At 43.2% G+C, this 17,718-nt stretch overlaps 1 protein-coding gene across 21 annotated transcripts in view; it reads left to right on the forward strand.

Moving 5' to 3' along the window:
* The first annotated feature begins 9,406 nt into the window (after positions 1 to 9,406).
* celf2 (cugbp, Elav-like family member 2) overlaps positions 9,407 to 17,718 on the forward strand; it is a 241,166-nt gene continuing 232,854 nt past the window's right edge. For 7 of the 21 annotated variants that reach the window (XM_084910813.1, XM_084910814.1, XM_084910819.1 and 4 more), the window contains exon 1: positions 9,407 to 9,657. In XM_084910813.1, coding sequence (XP_084766939.1) covers positions 9,605 to 9,657 — 53 coding nt within the window. In that variant the 5' untranslated portion in view covers positions 9,407 to 9,604. The remainder of the gene's footprint in view (positions 9,658 to 17,718) is intronic. The other 14 variants (XM_084910829.1, XM_084910827.1, XM_084910835.1 and 11 more) reach the window with 4 other exon arrangements.

Consider the following 17,718-nt stretch of genomic DNA (forward strand, 5'->3'; position numbering starts at 1 on the left):
AGGATCGGGAAACCTTTTGCTCATTGAGTTGACCATGAACTCCTATGTATTGCTGTAGAGTTCCAGCATAAATGTGACCCTATATATGTGACAGCTAAAGCTTGGTCCAAATCAGTTTAGGACAATAATCCCAAGAACAGAAAAAGAAAAGAATTAAGGTGCGGCAATGGCTCAGTCAAAGTCCAGACCTCAACCCGATTGAAATACTGGGCCTTGGGAGAGCTGTGCAGAAACAAATGCATGCAAACCTCAGTGAACTGAAGTAATGTTGTACAGAAGAGTGGCCCAAAATTCCTCCACAATGATGTGACAGACTGATAAAGTCACACAGAAAGCAATTACTTCAAGTTACTGGATCTTAAGATACTTAATACGAAAGTTACTGAATCATGGGGTCTACTTAGAGTTCACAGCACTGCAGAGTCCTGGGAAAACCTTCTTTTTCACTTCACTTTATATTTAAACTGTTTGTTTCCGGATGTTCTATTTTGTCTTTGCAAACAATTTAAGGTGTAGATTTTAACTAAAAATGCTACAAATGATTGCATTCTGTTTATGTTTATGTCATATATGGTGTCAAACTGGTCTGACACTTTGTGCTGTTTGTTGCGTGTTTGAAGAGGTAACTATGAACAAAGTGTGAAAAATGGTGTGAAAACAGCTTGAGATTATTGAAGTCTTATATTTCAACAGGAAGGGATTACTTCAACGCCAATTTAAGCAAGAGAAATTACCGGCCAGTAACTCGAATTAACGTACACGTGGTACCTGAGTGCCGCACAACAGAAAAGCTTGATGTATCTGTTGTGCATGAATTATGTGCAGTGATAAAACTAAAGCAGTTGTCCTCCACTTGTGCTGTCTCAGCTGTTGCTTCCTCATCCGGTCATTTTCCTGTTCTGCCTTTCACTTTCTCTTTCTCTCTCTCTGGCCGCTGCTTTCAGTGAGCGAGTGGGCTGCATATTGATTTTCAGTGTTGAACTTTAGTGTGTGTGTGTGTGTGTGTGTGTGTGTGTGTGTGTGTGTGTGTGTGCGTGCGCACGCACACTTTTCTTTCCTCACTCTCTCTTTCACCCCCACAGACACAAACTGACGGAGAAGTTGATTAGGTGCAGCTCTAAATATATCCTCCACCTCTTCCACCTCCTCCTCCTCCTCTTCTTCCTCTTCCTCTCTTTCCTCTCTCTCCCTTTCTCTCGCTCGCTCCTTCACCCACTCGCTCTACCACACCGGTTCAATCACTTACTCTCTGCATTTTCTCTTGCCCGATTCGCTTGGACGTTTCTCTGCCAAGCGCTTTCCCTTCCTCTCTCCATTTCCTTTCCACTCACTCTGAGCACATCATTTGTCAGTCCTCCCAAAAAAAAGAGAAAAGGTTAGGGTACAGAGAGATGGAGAGCCATGGGCAGCGTTGCCAGGTTTGGCTGAAAATCATATGATAATTTGACAAATTTAGGAGTGATCGGAGAAACTTTTAGAACAGTGTCCATTTTCTGAATTTCTGCACACATACTTTTGTTGCATACATTCCAATTTTCAACTATACTTTTTTTCCGCATGACTCACCACTTTACCTGAATAAATCCCACACACTTACGCATGTATTCAGGAGTGCACAGAAGAAAACACTTCAATTTTCAAGAGAAGGAAAAAGGCTTGTTCCTTTGAAATATATGGTTTGCCATAAATAAGGTCCTTTACTTAAAAATATGGAATGATAATGTAAAGGTTGGGTGGCGCAGTGGTTAGAAGTGTAGGCTCAAAACAGTAGGTAGTAGGACCTTTTTACTCTCCCTGAATCTGTGCAGAGTCCTCACTTCATCTTCAGGTTCAAAGACATGTATTTTAGGTTATTGAGTGATTTATAAATTGGCTGTAGGTGTGTGGTTCCAGTCTCTGTGTTAGCCTTGTAGGGGACCAGCAAACTGTCCCTGCTCCTTGCCTACGTCAGCCATGATACACTATGTTTAAGGAGCTTGGAAAGAAAAGCGTCTGGACTTCTTTAAGTTGCTTGAAGACGTTTCACCTCTCATCCAAGAAGCTTGTTCAGTTCTAGGGTCAAATGGTGGAGAGTCCCAGATTTAAACCCCGTGGGAATAACCCCCCAAAGAGGGACAAAAGGATCCCCACTATGTTGCCAAAAATATTTAGTCACCCATCAAAATCATTGACTTCAGATGTATAAAATAAAGCAGCTAGGCATGCAGACTGCTTCTACAATCATACTTTCACATCTGTGAAAGTATGAGTTGCTCTCAGGAGCTCACCATGGTACCATGATAGGATGTCACCTGTGCAAAAAGTGGATAACAAAGGATAACAAAGTGAAAGCAATTTGGAACTACAAAAACTACATAAAATCACAGAGTGGGGTCAGTGGATGATGAGGCAGACGTTGCGCAGAGGTCGCCAACTTTCTGCAGAGTCAAACTCCGCACACCTCGAAACTTCACGTGGCCTTCAGATTAATTCAAGAACAGTATGCAGAGAGCTTCATGGGCTATGATTTGCTTTTACTCTCACTCGGGCTTGGTTAGGTTCATTGAGATTCATCGTGCATTAACTGAAACACTGGCCACTCTGAGACAGCAGCAACAAGTGTAAACACAACGCTGACTTGTTGTCATCTCAAAAGTTGGTAGAGCAAATTTGTTAACAAGCAGTTTTTTCTTTACACATGCAGCAGATAATGAGCAACATTAGCATACACTTGGAGTCGTGTTTGTGCACATCTGACGTGTGAGTTCAGCATTCACTCTCAGTTTAGCTCTGTACTCTACTCCAACTGTCAGTTGCAGAACTGGACTGGTAATCTGGCATATCGGGCATTTTCCTGGTGGACCAACACACAATTATTTATTTATTTATTTATTTGTTAAGTGATCACGATGTGCCACCTGGACCAAATGCCAGGGCTTTGTTCAATTGTATTGCTAAATAGTTACTAAGTTTGTCTACATTGTCCTACCAACGACACCTTCAAAATGGACAGAGAAAATGTTGTTTAGGAAAAAAGGAAAACACCATAACTGATGAATAACCAATGCAGTCATGTACAGTTCAAATATTTGCAAAAGTTGTGTCTGCTTCGCACTCATGAATATGGATTGTAGCGCTTCCGGTTACAAATGCTACATCCACTTGAAGATGGAGTAGGCGGTGGTATAAGCCATAGATTTTTGGATCAACAACAACAAAAAAGTTTTATTTTACTTCCTGTTTGTTTAGTTTCACACAGCTTACTTGTTTATATTTAGTAGCAGAGCACGGTTCCTGTTAAAATATCAGAAAGCTCCATTTTTGTAGTCCTTTCGGACAGTTTTGAACAGTTAGTTGCGCAAACACAAAGTGTGCCTCTAACTGAGTTACATTCATTTCAACTCATGCTGACTGCAGTGGGAAAAAAGGTGGTTTGTGTCCATGCGCACAAACAAACGGATTACATGTATCACTACTTCCCCAAACACGAGACTGTGCTGGAATAACACATATGGTGCACGGGAAGCGTAAAAAATAAATAAATAAAAGTCCCGGTGAGTGTGTGTGTAAAGTGCAGCATTTAAATGGAGATTAGTTGAGATGATGTTAGAGATAGAAAGGGTCCAGATGGAAGAAAAGGAGCCAGTCTGTTTGTTCTGCATCTATGCTCGCTATCCTGTATGTAAACACAGCACACGTAGGCCTACTGCAATTTAGAACACTGATTGCAGCGTGGGACAAACAAACAAACAGGCTCACTGGGCCGTTCTCCTGGGCGTGTGTGTGCCACTTTGCGTCCCCCGATTTAAATCTCATTTGCCTTCTCCTGGTTTCTCTGAACGCCGTGGCTGATGCGGAGCCGAGCAGCCAAGCGCTCCACTCATTGTTTGAAGGGGGGGTGGGGGGGGTTCTCATAAACGAAGCATTTTTCAGACAATGAGCACGTGGGCGTATGGCTTTAGGCATATTTGACAGGATCAAATGACTTACACAGAAAAGAAAATTCTGTCGTTTATGAAATAATCCCCCTATACTTATTTCATCCACATCCTCTCTGCTGCTTATTTTTTCTCTCTTCTCCTCGCATCTTTTTTTTTTTTAAGTGGATTGAGGTAAAATGTGAATCTGTATTCAGTGGGTGGCTTTAAGATACACTCACTTTGTTTCGATTTGAAATGCACATCACATATGCATGATGACATAAACCCCAAGGCTTGTCCAAAAATCTGCCCGTTTTATTGTTGTTGTTTTTTTGTTGAATAAAGAAGCTCGGTGAAATACAATGTGTTTATCACGCTGATATTGTTTTGGCTCCGTCTGCGAACATGTGGTTTTGTAGTATTGAAAACATGTGTGTAAATACCTGACTGTGCGTGTGTGCCAGTAAGAGTCCGCAGGTTTGGTTTTTTCTCTATCGCTTTCTGAATAATGGGATCAGTGAGTTCAAACGGGCGGTGACAGTGCGGGTGTCTTTTCACACGCAGGCAGCTGACTGTAATCATTTGCATACCTTGTTCACAGAGCTGCGGTACATGAGTGTGAATTCTGGTTTGTGCTGCGCTGCTGCACCTTTCTCACACTTTCCTGACTCACCTGTTTTGCCGTGGTGAGGAGGCTGTTATGATATTTAAAAAAAGAACACGTCTACAGGATGTGTGTGCTTGCAGCCCAGTACATCCGAGAGCTTCACTGTTAGAGTGCCTACTACTGGTGATAGTAATTATGATGAGAGCAAAGGATAAGTTATGTGACCCGGGGTCCTTTTCATTATGCTGACATGTCTCATAGCTTCCCTCCGTTGCTAGCTCCTGCCAGTAAGGATGTGAGAGACAGATGTAAGCCTCAGCCTAATGATAAATGCTTACCTCCTTAAGCAGCGTCAGTTACTTATCATATGCTGCGCAGCTGTAGCACCTTTAAAACTGACTGCTACAAATGTCAGAAGAACATCTTCTGTTACAGGCCTACAACCTACATGAAGCTTTCGTTCGTTTTAATTTAGAAATTCAAATCGATTCTTCTTCTTATCCTTAGCATCCTCTTTTGCCACACCAATCCTCTGCATATCCTTCTTCACTACATCCATGAATCTTCTCCGTGGTCTCCCTCTTTTCCTCCCAACTGGCAGCTCCATCTTCAACATCCCTTGTCCAGCATATCCACGCTCCCTCTTCTGTGAATGTCCAAACCATCTCAGCCATGCCTTTGTCCCTAAAACCCTGAGCCTGAGCTGTCCCTATGATGTACTCATTTCTAATCCCATCCTGCTCACTCCCAGTAAAAACCATAACATCTTCAGCTCCAGCTCAGCCTCCAGCAGGTCTCACTACCATCTTGTAAACCTTGCCTTTCACTGTTGCTGCGATCCTTCTGTCACAAATCAAAAAATGTATTATATTAAATTTTACAGTTTATGTACAGACCAGCAGTATTGGTCATGATAAATTATGCTGTTTGTTTGCTTGCATTATTATCTGTGCAGTGGCAAACCACAGACCTGCTGTTATACAGTATAAATAACAAAAGCAGCTTTTTTAATGCATTTTTTCCAAATTAATACTTTTAAATGAGCTGTACAGGATACTTGTGCTGCCACACTGCTCATATCACCTCACCATGTACCTGTGCTCTTCTATGTATTCTGTTCATCCCTGTACACACTGTGAGAGTTAACTGAGTGTGTATCCATCACACCTTGATAAGCCTTCTACTCAAGATGTGTTTTCTTTCTAAGCTCCTCCAGAAGACTTACTCTGCGGTCCTCATCTCCATCGAGTGCATGTAAAAAAATGTAAAAATTTAGAAGATATCCATTATAGAAGAGCGTAAAAGAGATGACGCTAGCAGGCATACAGTAGCATAATGAAAAGGTTTCCATAGTCACAGAGTCTACATAGAGTGGAGGGTAGATGTTACTTTTATTATCAGAATGAAGGCTCTCTGTTTAACCCCAAACTGTGATCTTTTCCAGCCCAGGTACATTGGTTTGTAATGCCTACACCTGAGAGAATACAGGAAAACTCAAACAGAACGGGCATACTGGTCTTTAGTTATAGCATAGGGACTAAAGAGGAATTAGTTTTATGCAATTTTGGTTCAAGCAGGACACTCACATTTTAATTGATTACTTCTTTGCCACTCTCCACAGCGTTAATATTCATAGATTGGGGAGTAATGAGTGAAAAACCCCAAGTAAGCGAGAATAAGAATCAGCACCTCCATGTGTGAGGCCATGGTCCTCTGCCGGAAAAGGGTGGCATGCCCACTCCGGGTTAGGGACGAGTCACTGCCCAAGTGGAGGAGTTTAAGTATCTCAGGGTGTTGTTCATGAGTGCGGGGAGAGAGGAGTGAGAGATCAAAAGGGGGATTGGTGCTGCGGCACCAGTGATGGTGATGCTGTATCAGTCAATTGTGGTAAAGAGAGAGCTGAACGTAAAAGCAAACCTCTCGATTTACCAGTCAGTCTAGGTGTTCTGGGCATGTCCCACCGGGAGGAGGCCCCGGGTCAGGCCCAGGACATGCTGGAGAGATTATATCTCTCGGTTGGTTTGGGAACAGCTCGGTGTTCCCATGGAAAAGCTGAAGGAGGTGGCGTGGGAGAGGGAGGTCTGGACTTCTCTGGTTAAGCTCCGGCCACAATTAAGCAGAAAAACATGGATGGATAGATGGACCCTCTTTGCAACCAATTTCACCCAGCAACAGGAGCAACAGCTTCAAGTAACCACTTTTCAGCTGGTCAGGGAATACACATTTTTGCCTAGCAACTAAAGGTTGCCAGGGGGTTTCCAATCAGTCTCTGGGACTAAGTCACCGAGGCCTAAGGCATGTTAATGCAACACAAGTTGTTGACCTGATATAGCTTGCAGGCTTTTCTCAGTTTTTTACCTGAATTTCTTGAAATTAACTAACTTTAATCAAAGTAATTTTGCCGCTTAAACCAGGAGTGCTGGAAGTGACTTTGCTGCAACCCCAATATCAATGTCCCACATTCTTTTTAAGTTGTGATTATTAACCAACAAGATCTCCATGTCCACAAAAAAGACCAGTATTAATGGGAAAATTGTGTTATTGGTGGAGGATTAGTATAATGTCTGCCATGTTTTTCAACAAAATAACAGGAGAGAATCTGGTATTCTAAAAATGTAACTTGTACATTATGGGGCTGATTAGTTTCATTAAACGTAAATCACAGCAGCTGGAAATGATAACCCTCTTTTGACTAAAGTCACCCAGGCAGAACTGAGTTTTTTGAAAGCGAAACATTTCTTTTAATGATCACCAATTCAATTTTTTGTAACAGCAATTGTATTTTATCAAAACAAAACTGAAAGAAATAAAAATGAAAGAAATTGTGAGATATTTTTGGTGATTTTGGAGCTTATCCCTGAAAATAATGGCTCTCATGGCTCATAAAGAAGTTCACAAATCAATCGATTGTATTAGAGTAGTAAACACACAGACATAAGGTGTTTTTTGTTTGTTTGTTTGTTTGTTTTTTTTAAGCTTTAGAAAGAAAGAAAATGTGGAAACTCAAAGTCAAACTTGCACTTTTCTTTTTGGCATTTCAGACTTTGACTTGATAGCAAAAGCTGACAGAGAGAGAGAGAAACAGGAAACTGACGGGCAAAGTAGGAGACTAACGTAAGCCAGAGATTTGCTGCTCAAGGCCTATGCACCCAGACCACTTGGCTATCATGTCATCACCAGAAACATTTGAAATAAGCTTTAAAGAATTGTAAATTCAATTATTTAAATTCAACAGTCAATGTTATGCAGGCATTGACAACGACACCAACGGCCACTCTGGTAAATATGGTGCTTGCCGACGTGATTTCCATGCAGAAATGGAGAACTATGCTGTGTCTGCTGTGTGCGAGCGTCAGTTTCTATATGAGCACGCGACAGAAATAGAGACAGAGGAAGAGGAGCGCGACGCTGTCAGCTCTCTCCATCCTCCTCCTCTCCTTCCTCTGTGAAGCAGATGTCCAATTGAGTCTATTTAAAGCCAGTGCAGTATGGCTGCTGATGCTGAGAGCACCGGGCTGTAGCATTGCATTACTGTTATGTCTTACCTACAATGTACTCGACTCTAACCTTCAATTCCTTGTTTGCTTGCATGTGAATTAGCATTTGTGCTCTGGAAATTACCTCCTAGTTCATTATTACGACGGGAAACCTTGCAACCTCAATTTTAGGAACTTGGGGGGTGAAGGGGCTTCAACTTTAGATGATGGATGATGGATCTGATTACAGAAGGTTTAAACAGTTTAGTTGGACAACTAAAAGGGTTTTTTAAAAAGCTGATTAAACTGAAAGAAATGTCTCATTCTAAAGTTTTTTAAACAATCTAAAATTAAATAGTTGCAGTTTCCTGTCAAAGTGACTGTTGTGTGACAAATATCATGACCCTGAAGAAAACAAACAGCTTGTGCAGGAGCTACAGTAGTTTTTGCAGACTTTCAGTCTCACTCTGTTCTGTTGTCCCAGACCATTATCTGAAACACTTCTGTCTCTTCTTCTTCTTTTTTTTGTCCCTTCAGATCTCATCTGTTTTTTTTTCTCTCTTCCCCCCAATGAGCAAACAGATAGGAGCCCAGAAGAGGTGGGACTTGGCCATTGCCTTGTCAGTCTTTGCCATAGATGACGCATCTGCTGCCATGTCAAGTGGAGGGGAGGGGTAGAGAAAAAAAGAGAAAAAACAGTTATCAACAGGATGTGGTGGTGTCAGACAGGAAGTCGGTGCTCACAGGAGTGTGAAGAGATCATCGCAGCCATGCTTTGCAGGCTTGTGTCGAATACTTCATTGCAACATTTCACCCAACAATTCTCTATGGATAATGCATCAAACCACGCTTTGTTTCTTTATCTCTCTAACATTAAAAATGATCAAGTAAAAATTGGCAAATATAGTTAATTTAACGGCCTTTCTATAATTTCAGGTTTGATAAGTGTCCCGTGCAGTTATAGCAGGAATATCCAGGCATGTTAAACTATGATATTTTATTCTTGCATAAAGTGTTTTCTTTGCTTTTTTTTTCTTTTCTTTTGATGATCTAACTGGTTCTCAGTGAAAACAGCAGGTCATTTCTCTCATATTTGCCTCATAAAAACTCAAGCAAGTAAAATTGAACACGTCGTTCCCATCGATATAAAATCCATCCTCAGAGGTTTAACACCAAAAAGTAGTTTTCAGTGAGAACACTTGACAGTGAAAATGAGGTGTATAAACTCCAGCTTGTCCTTGTGTACTGTTTGAAGATGAAAATGAATAAATGAGTTTCTCAGGTAGGATTTACCCTCTGCTGTACATCTCCAGCATTTCCAGCAGAAGCCCGCCTGTCTGTGAGAGAGGAACCCGAGGAAGCTCGGGAGACGCGTCTGCAGAGCGCAGGCTTTGTACAGGAGGGGGCGGAGAGAGAGAGAGAGAGAGAGCGAGAGAGAGAGAGAGGGAGAGCGAGAACGAGAGCTGTGACAGCGCTCATCACCCACTGAACAACCAGGACGGGTTGCATCCGAGCAATCGCTGTCATTCGCTGACGGAGTTTACAGCCTTTGCGCCGCTTTTTCTTTCGATCTTTTTCAGCCGCACCCCCTCCCTCTCCCGGTGCTGCCCAGCCAGTCGACCATGGTTTCTATAATTTCAGACCTGGACCCTCTGAAAAGCTGGAACGTGTTAAGGTAAGCGCCCGGCCAGTTTCTCCACAGCCTCGACAGTCCGCTAGCAGAGAGGGGAAACGGAGGCAGGAGTGCGGTGTGTGTCTGTCTTTGCTTTTCTTTCTTTCTTTTTTTCTGGAGAGAATGAGGGTGGGACGCAGCGCAGGCGGGAGGTCGCCGCCTTCTCACCACGGCAGTGGCGCTGCGGTGCGTAATTACGCACGCTTTGCGCCGTTTGGCTTTAATGTGCCGCGAGTACGGAGCTCTTGCCACTTTCTGAGCTCCTCTTCCTCCTCTGCTGCGCTCTGTCATGAGGCTGATGCGTACGAGCTGCCGTGTGTCCACGTACATCTCATTAACCTCCGCTGCTGCCCCGCGCGGCGCTTCATCACCAGCCGTCATCCCCAAACTTTCCTCCATTTCAGCCTAGAAGTAAGAATAACACCCATTTATCACCCCCTCCCTTGCCCCCGCCCCCCCTTGCTGATGTGGTCCCTCCGAACGCTGAGGAGTCTCGCGCTTTGCCAGAAAAAAAAAGTATACCCCTCTAGGAATTTATCTTGAAACATTTACTCATGGCTGATTGCCTGCCTGCTCCAGCGCGCTTTAGAGGACATTAAATTTTATCTCTACTGCTGCAAAACATGTTTTCAGCAACACAGCCCGTTTACTTCTTGGCACGGAAGGCGGTCCACGATACACACTTGATTCGCTGAGCCTCACGTGAGGTCAAAGGTTAAACTTCTCTTGGCTTCCCTTGCCCTTAAACGGAACCCTCTCTCCCCTTTTCTGTCAAACACCTATTAGGCTCATAGGCAGGACACTAGGCTCTGTCTCGGACCTGCAAATCACACTGAATACATTCACTGTCATTAAGCATCTCAGCAGAAAAAGCCTATGAATTTAAATGCTGAAATTTAAAATGCCTTGTCCCTGAATATTTCAGCCATTTGATAAATAAGTCATTATTCCCTCGACAGAGTCGGCGGTAGCAGCCGGGACTATCGCAGATTCTATTTTAGAGACTAGGAGAGGAGACAGAACCCTCAGGACCCTCAAATTATTCTTTTAATGCTGCCTCTCCTCTCTTTTATCATTTTTTTTATCCCCTCACCCGCACCACCTCTTCCATCCCACCACCATAATCCACAAATCCAAAATAGAAAATGAGCGGAGCAATGTAGAGCAGGCATATTTCGGTGAACTGCTGACGGACTGGGAGGGGGGGCAAGTGATGTCATTTCCAAACAGGCGGTGATGACCATTCAGGCTGAGAAATAGGGCATGCAGTTGACCTGGCGCACAGACTCATAGTTGCTCAGAAATAGCCACAGCAGACACTTTCTCTGTGGACACGCTCTTCCTCTCCTTTCAGTCTGTTTGCTTAACTGGGACACTTCTCGTGGCAGCATAAAAAAAAAAGACGCTTTTAGCTTGTTTTAGCCACCGGCATATTGGCCTCATAGCGGCCATTTTGGCTCAACAGGTGGGAAGCCAAAGGTCAGCGAGAAGGTGAAAGTTTTGGGATTCAAATGGGCGAACTTGTGCACAGTAATCTGTGCACCAGTTTAGTTTAGCTGGCGTTGGATCAGTTGGTATAAGAGAAACAAGGAAAAGGCAGGCAGAGGGAAATGGTGTGAGGAAGGACAGCAAGAAGAGACGGGAGTATTTACCTCCCCTCTGGCTCTTGTCTTCTCTCTTTATTAAACCTTTGTTCTTCCAGATTAGAGGCAAGAGCAGCTGTCCCTCTCTCCAATGACGATGCATCTTAATAAAGACCAGCTTATCGCTGGGCCCGACGCTCACACTCTCTCGGGGTCACAGTCATACACACACGCACAGTTACATCCGCCAGTCCTTCACGCACGCGCACGCACGCGCGCGCACACACACACACTCTCACACACACACACACACACAAACAAGCACTTCTCAATCGTCTACCATAATGAAGCACCTCGGCAGCGCTCTCGCCGCTGTTTTCTCCCTAATGAGACTCACCTCCGTCACGCTCAGACACGCACGCTTCATACCGTAACCACAGCAGTGTGAAGATGGCATGTGTGCGTGTGTGATTTGCGTCAAACAAAGGGAAGCGATGAGGAGCGCTTCCTTGGATATCATTTCCTAAAAATTTAGCACAAGGCTAAAATCCCAATTTCCGTCTGAGCGACGATTGAGCGATCCTCGGTTAAGATTTAAGAAGCCAAATAACAAATGCCAAAACAATAAATGTCGCTTCAAAGATTTTGTTACAGCAAACTAGCCAAATACATGAGAAAGATCTCACAATTAGGCAGCATCATATGCATATTAGCAGAACTGGCTGATTAATGCGGCTGCTGCCGAGTCTGATTTTAGTTTAAATGCAATATGAAGTTAATGCAAGTGACAAATGTGTGTTCACGCGTGCGATCATCAGCAGGGCGTGTCTGCTCTTCTGAATTCAGTCACACAGTTCTGTTCCTGCTCGAGCATCACGGATGGATGTTGGAAAATCAGCCCGTGCCTCTCACAGTGCACGTCACATATCTGAAGTGTAGTTGAGTTATTCCATAATGAGAAACAGCATGCATATTAATTCCATCTGATTGCATCCAGCTACCACACACACACACGCACACGCATGTCAAAGACGAGGTGTGCTCTGTATTCAATTAGGGAGGGGAAAGTGGGAGCTCAGGTTTTTATTCTATTACCACGCGGATGAAAAATTGCCGCATATTCAGAGACGGGAAGTTAAAGATAAATCAGCCAAACTAGGGGTTAAGTTGCAAAGCGAGTATGTGTATTCAGCACAAATATGAAAACGAGTCTTCATGTTAAAGCCTCAAACCGAAAATAAACCCAGAAAACTCCACCATCATTCCTTCACTGCTCCGTCTCATCGGGGACCTTTTTCATCCACTCATTTAAATCCGTATGCAGGTCCCGCAGTCCGAGTGCGCTCCGAGCGAGGCTGGAAGGCGAGAGTACGGGAGGTTGACAGAGAAAGGGGGCTTGACCTTTGACCCCGCAGTGTTGGTTTTAATTAATCCACTTAAAGAGTTTGTCCGCTTGCATTATGTGTCGCTTTATATCCCGCCGGACTGCGAGGAGAGGCGCAAATCCATCCGCCTAATTACCAAGACCACTGCTTGAATCTTTAAATCCCCTCTGATAGTGTGTGTGAGTGCGGCATGAGAGAGTGTGTATTGCTGCTTTATCTGGACGTTGGACCTTTCTTGCGTTCAGGATTACACTGGTTTTAACTGAAGGGTTAGAGCAAAAACCGTTTTTTCTGGGAAAAGGCGCCCTCTGATATTTCCAGACCGGAGCAGCAGATAGGACATATCTTTATCTTTTAAATTCAAGCAAGTTTTCCAGCATTTACCTCAGAATTTCATCCTTTTTTGTGGTGGAGAAAAGCTTGTCACGGGACACCGAAGTCATTATGCTCATCGAGGCAGGCATCACTTCATCGTGAGAGTCATACACAGCTAATTTGCTGATGTTGGAATCTGAATCAAAATACAAAATTGGGCTGAACTCCTTCCAGCCATCTCCCTCCCCATCTTTCCATCGCTGCGTTTGTTGGCTTATTTAATCGTCTTTAAAATTTTTCCATTGAGACGAGGGAAGCTTCTGCTCCGATTTGCTCCCCAAACCCCAGTGTTTATGGTTGCATTTGATGCGTGTTGAATAATGACACAGATTCAAGGCGTTCTCCTCGGCTTCTGACAAAGATCAGCTCAGAGGAAAGACCTCGAAAGGTTCCAGCGAGCACTGCAGCTCCTCAGGTGGCGCTGAGGCTTGTTCGATTTGAAGGAGGGATGGAAGTCAGATGCGGGACGAGTGATATTAATGAGAGAGGGCAAATTTAAAAAAAGAAAACAAAGTTTAGTCACCATTTGTTTAAAATGCACCGTGTGTTTGCTCATTAAACACTGCTGTCTAGACTTTTTTCTCATTCGTGTGTGTGCGTGTGCCTAACGATGCACTCCAACCATCACACTGATACAAGGAAAAGTGACAAGTTTAAATGAAAGTGATGGCAGCAGACGGGAGGGTCGGTGGGATGCGGGGCAGACTCAGAATCCACTCTCTGTGTCTCACAGCTGTCTGTCAAGCCTTTGTAGCGGAGAAGAACAATACAGCACTCAGCGTCTGAGTGACGGAGGCGTACGGGGCGGGCTGAAGGAGAATGAAAGGGAGGGCTGAGTTTCTCCGAACCAGCCCCTGGAATCAGCAAGAGATAATTATATAGCTGAGCAAAAAGAGTGCGTCACAAAACACAAAAGAGACAGAGGGAAGATGACAGAGGGAGAGAAGAGGACTAGAAAAGCTACAGAGGAGCAGGAGAGACTAGGAATTAGGAAAGAGAGGAGGGAATAACAATGGAACGAGGAGGCAAGACTCCTCCAGGGCAGGTGTTTGTTATGGAGAAGACTGCATTTTATAAAAAGTTGGATATCAGTAATTCTCTTCCATCTCTGATATGAAGGGATATTTTAAACATACAGCTTTTCACAATATGGGATTTGCATTAGCGCAGATCCCACTGCTCCTTAAGTATAATATATTAAGATACTGTGCTACCCATCAGTGATAAATACTGTTTTTCTCTATTTAGAATTTATTTGACAGCAATGGTTTAATTGATTTGCATACAGAGAATATTATATTGCAAATTCTATAGATTTAGCTGTTAGTTATACTAGAAGTAATAATAGATTTCATTAGGTTCGGCAGTAAAATCCTGAAATGTTAAGAGGATAAATGTGTACGAATGTGAAGTTTCAGCGCATTTGTTGTTAAAGTACAGTTTCTGTGTACGAGTATCAGAGGAGACGGAGGGATAAATTCACAAATTGTACAATGTGCTGCATATCAAAGTGTTCGGGAGTCGTTCCCGCGCCTCCTCCTGCCATCAAAGTCAAAAACCTGAGCACTTTTTTTTGGCCTTTTAGAAGTTTATATTTCAGTTGCAACCCTGCATCATTTGCAGCCTTTTGAACAGCGTGCTCACAGGCTATAGTGTGTGTGTGTGTGTGTGTGTGTGTGTGTGTGTGTGTGTGTGTGTGTGAGTGTTTGCACACGGACTCTCTGTTCCCGTCCTGTCCTTTGCAGTTGTTGTCGGCTTCAGCATTCGTTTTGTTTGATTTCTTCCAAAAGTAAGATTACCTACCGCAGGCTTACACACACACACACACACACACACACACACACACACACACACACACACACAGAGGACATTGTCTGTCTCTTTAATGTTATTTTTGACTAAAACAAGTGTTGTTGCCTGTCACGGCATATGCAGTAGCTGCTTCTTTTTCTTTTTTCCCCCCTGCAACAAAGATCAGCTTAGTCAACAGCAGCCGCAGGGATTTAAAACGCAACTGTAACACACACCTCACATGACTGTGTGTGTTTGTACTTGTGTTACTCATGTTGTGGGGACACGCATTTTTAGCACAGTCGCATAACTGCTTAAATTTTAGGGTGAAGCCTTGGCAAAGAGGAGGCTTGGGTTTTGTCAGGAAGAAGTTAGGCCCGAGGATAAATTGATTTAAATCAATGTCATGTTCTCCTGAGTGTGTGTGTGTGTGTTCATAAAGTCACCATATAATCACTGAGTATGAGGTAACGTGCACGTGTAAATCAAAAATGTCGAACAAATTCAAAGCTGTTTCTTTTCTTCCTTCCTGTTTTTTCCTTTTGCTGTTGTTTTTCTTTCTTTTGTTCTTCATTTCTGTCCGTTTCTTTTTCTTTGATTAGTTTTTTGTCTGTCCACCGTTTTTCTTTTTCGTTTTTACTCTTCTTTTTTTTTCTTTTTAAAAGATAAATTTCCACGTTTTTTTAAGTCCATATATGTTTATATCTTTAACTGCTCTTTGCCTCGGACATACACACACACACACACACACACACACACTTAACACCACTGGCCCTAAGTGACAAATCTGTTTAATAATGCACCACCTGGAGCATGGCTTTCTTTCTTCATGTCTTTCTTTCATTCTCTCCTTCTGTTGCCAACTCTCTCTCTCTCTCTCTCTCTCTCTCTCTCTCTCTCTCTCTCTCTCTCTCTTGCACACGTACACTAATCATTCCCTCTGGCTGTATTTTAGTGCTGTACTTTGTTATAGTCTTATTCTCAAAGGTACTGCTGCCATGTGCACCGTGGCTGGGCCCATAAAGAAGCTTTAAACCAGTGTGAGTGTTTCCCCCACTGACACACAACTGTCTTTATTCCGTATGGCTTAAGAGACACAGGAAGTACAGAGCACACTCCCTCCTCCACCTTTCCTTTTTACATCCTTCCTTTTTTTATTCTCTTTTTAAAAATTTCTCTTCCACCTCCACAGCAGATTTCACCCGCTCTCCCTTTTTTTCTCCCCCCTTCTCCCCCTCATAGTGATACTCTACAAGTACATAACCAGGGGGGAAAGAGGAAGGTGATCAGGGAGTGAAAGGAAAAAGAGAGAAAGACTGGAGGATGGGGGGAGGTGAGGGGGGGGGGGGGGAATAGATCTTGTCTGAATAAATAAACAGCCTTCCCTCGCAACCAAAAAGAAAAGCTAAGCTGGAAGAGGAGAGCGGGAGGGAGGGAGGAAAATAGGAGGAGGAGGGCTGAGAGGTGAGAGTCAGTGAAGGAAAGAAAAACATTGGCACTCTGCCTGGTGGAAATCAGGAAAAAAGGAGATAATCTCTTTGTGTGTGTGACTGATGGATGCTTGAAGCGAAGCAAAGCAAAAGAAAAAGAAAAAGTAAAAAAATAGAGACAACGCATAACCAGAGGCCAAAAACAAAACTGACCAAGCATAGTGCGAGTTTGATTTTGCAGGGGTCACGCCAATAGGTCAGACTGAAACTGTGCAACACCAGAGGCTATCTGTAAAGGAAATCATTATTCGTCTTGTAGATGGATATGTTCTCAATTTACTTTGGCATTTATTTTGAAAAATTAACTTTAAAAGTTAATGATAAACCAATAAACGCAGCAGAATGATTACATATTGGTTTACATGGTGTGTGAAATGCAGTGTGCTTTAGTGTTCCCAAAGGGAAATTTCTATTGCCCCACATTAAAAAAAAAACACAAAAAACTGCCTTTTATGAATGAGGTTTAGTATGGAGAAAGGTTAAATTTAAAACATGCTGTATAGCAGCGCAAAAAAAAAATTGACTGTCAGCAGCTTCATTCCAGAAAATATCCGAACAAGCTTTCAGAAGCCTGCATCGGTCACACTGCAGAGAGAAAATATAGAGAGGATGAGAGGGAGAGCTAATGAATTACGGGTGGCCTATGAATAGAAAAAGAGAGAGAAAGAGAGAGGTCCACGCTCTGTGCTTCTTTTCCTCCTGGGTTATGGAAGTGTCACGCTGCGAGTGTTGCCATGCAGATGGTGACCCTGGAGTGTTGCAAAAGGGGAGGGGGGGGGGAAGAGGAGAATTAAAAACAGAGAAAACTCGAGAGGGGAAAAAAAAACCGAAATGGAGACGGGGGATTGCTTTTGTTTTGTTTTTGTTTTTATTAAATAAAAACCGTCTGAACAGAACAGGAAGTCATTTGATTGACTGCAGAGGTTCGACAGGCATCTTTAATCACAGTCATGATCACTATCAACTGAAACTGTTTAGGTTTACGAAGGCACACCAGCTGCCAAATTTGCCCTTAGATAAGTAGTGTTTTGTTGAATAATCATCGAATCATGATGGAGGCAGAGAAAAACTTGTTTTCCTCTCCTGCTTCCAAACAGGAACCATAGTTGTCATTTAAACCCCCGACACGGGTAGGGTGACACAGGACTTGGTTCTAATAAAGGAGATAAATCAGAGCAGAGACACGATACTGGGCGTTTACACATTTTATTCGGTGTATGCCATTGAACACATCTCACGCACAGGCATACATGCTGTTGCAAAGGGAACAGCACTGCAGGGTGGAGTCCATATAGCAGGAATCTTATATGATGTAGCCACCGGGGCTATTTGCTCCATACTCTGGGCAAAAGAAAGAAGCCCTCCATTTACCAGATTCTACTGAACATTTTGAAAACCTGGTTGAATTTTGCATCTTTAACTTCTTAACACCTACCAGGT

The sequence above is a fragment of the Perissodus microlepis genome, chromosome 17 (assembly GCF_051167445.1).
Source record: "Perissodus microlepis isolate ML-2025 ecotype Zambia chromosome 17, ASM5116744v1, whole genome shotgun sequence".
Taxonomy (NCBI): Eukaryota; Metazoa; Chordata; class Actinopteri; order Cichliformes; family Cichlidae; genus Perissodus; species Perissodus microlepis.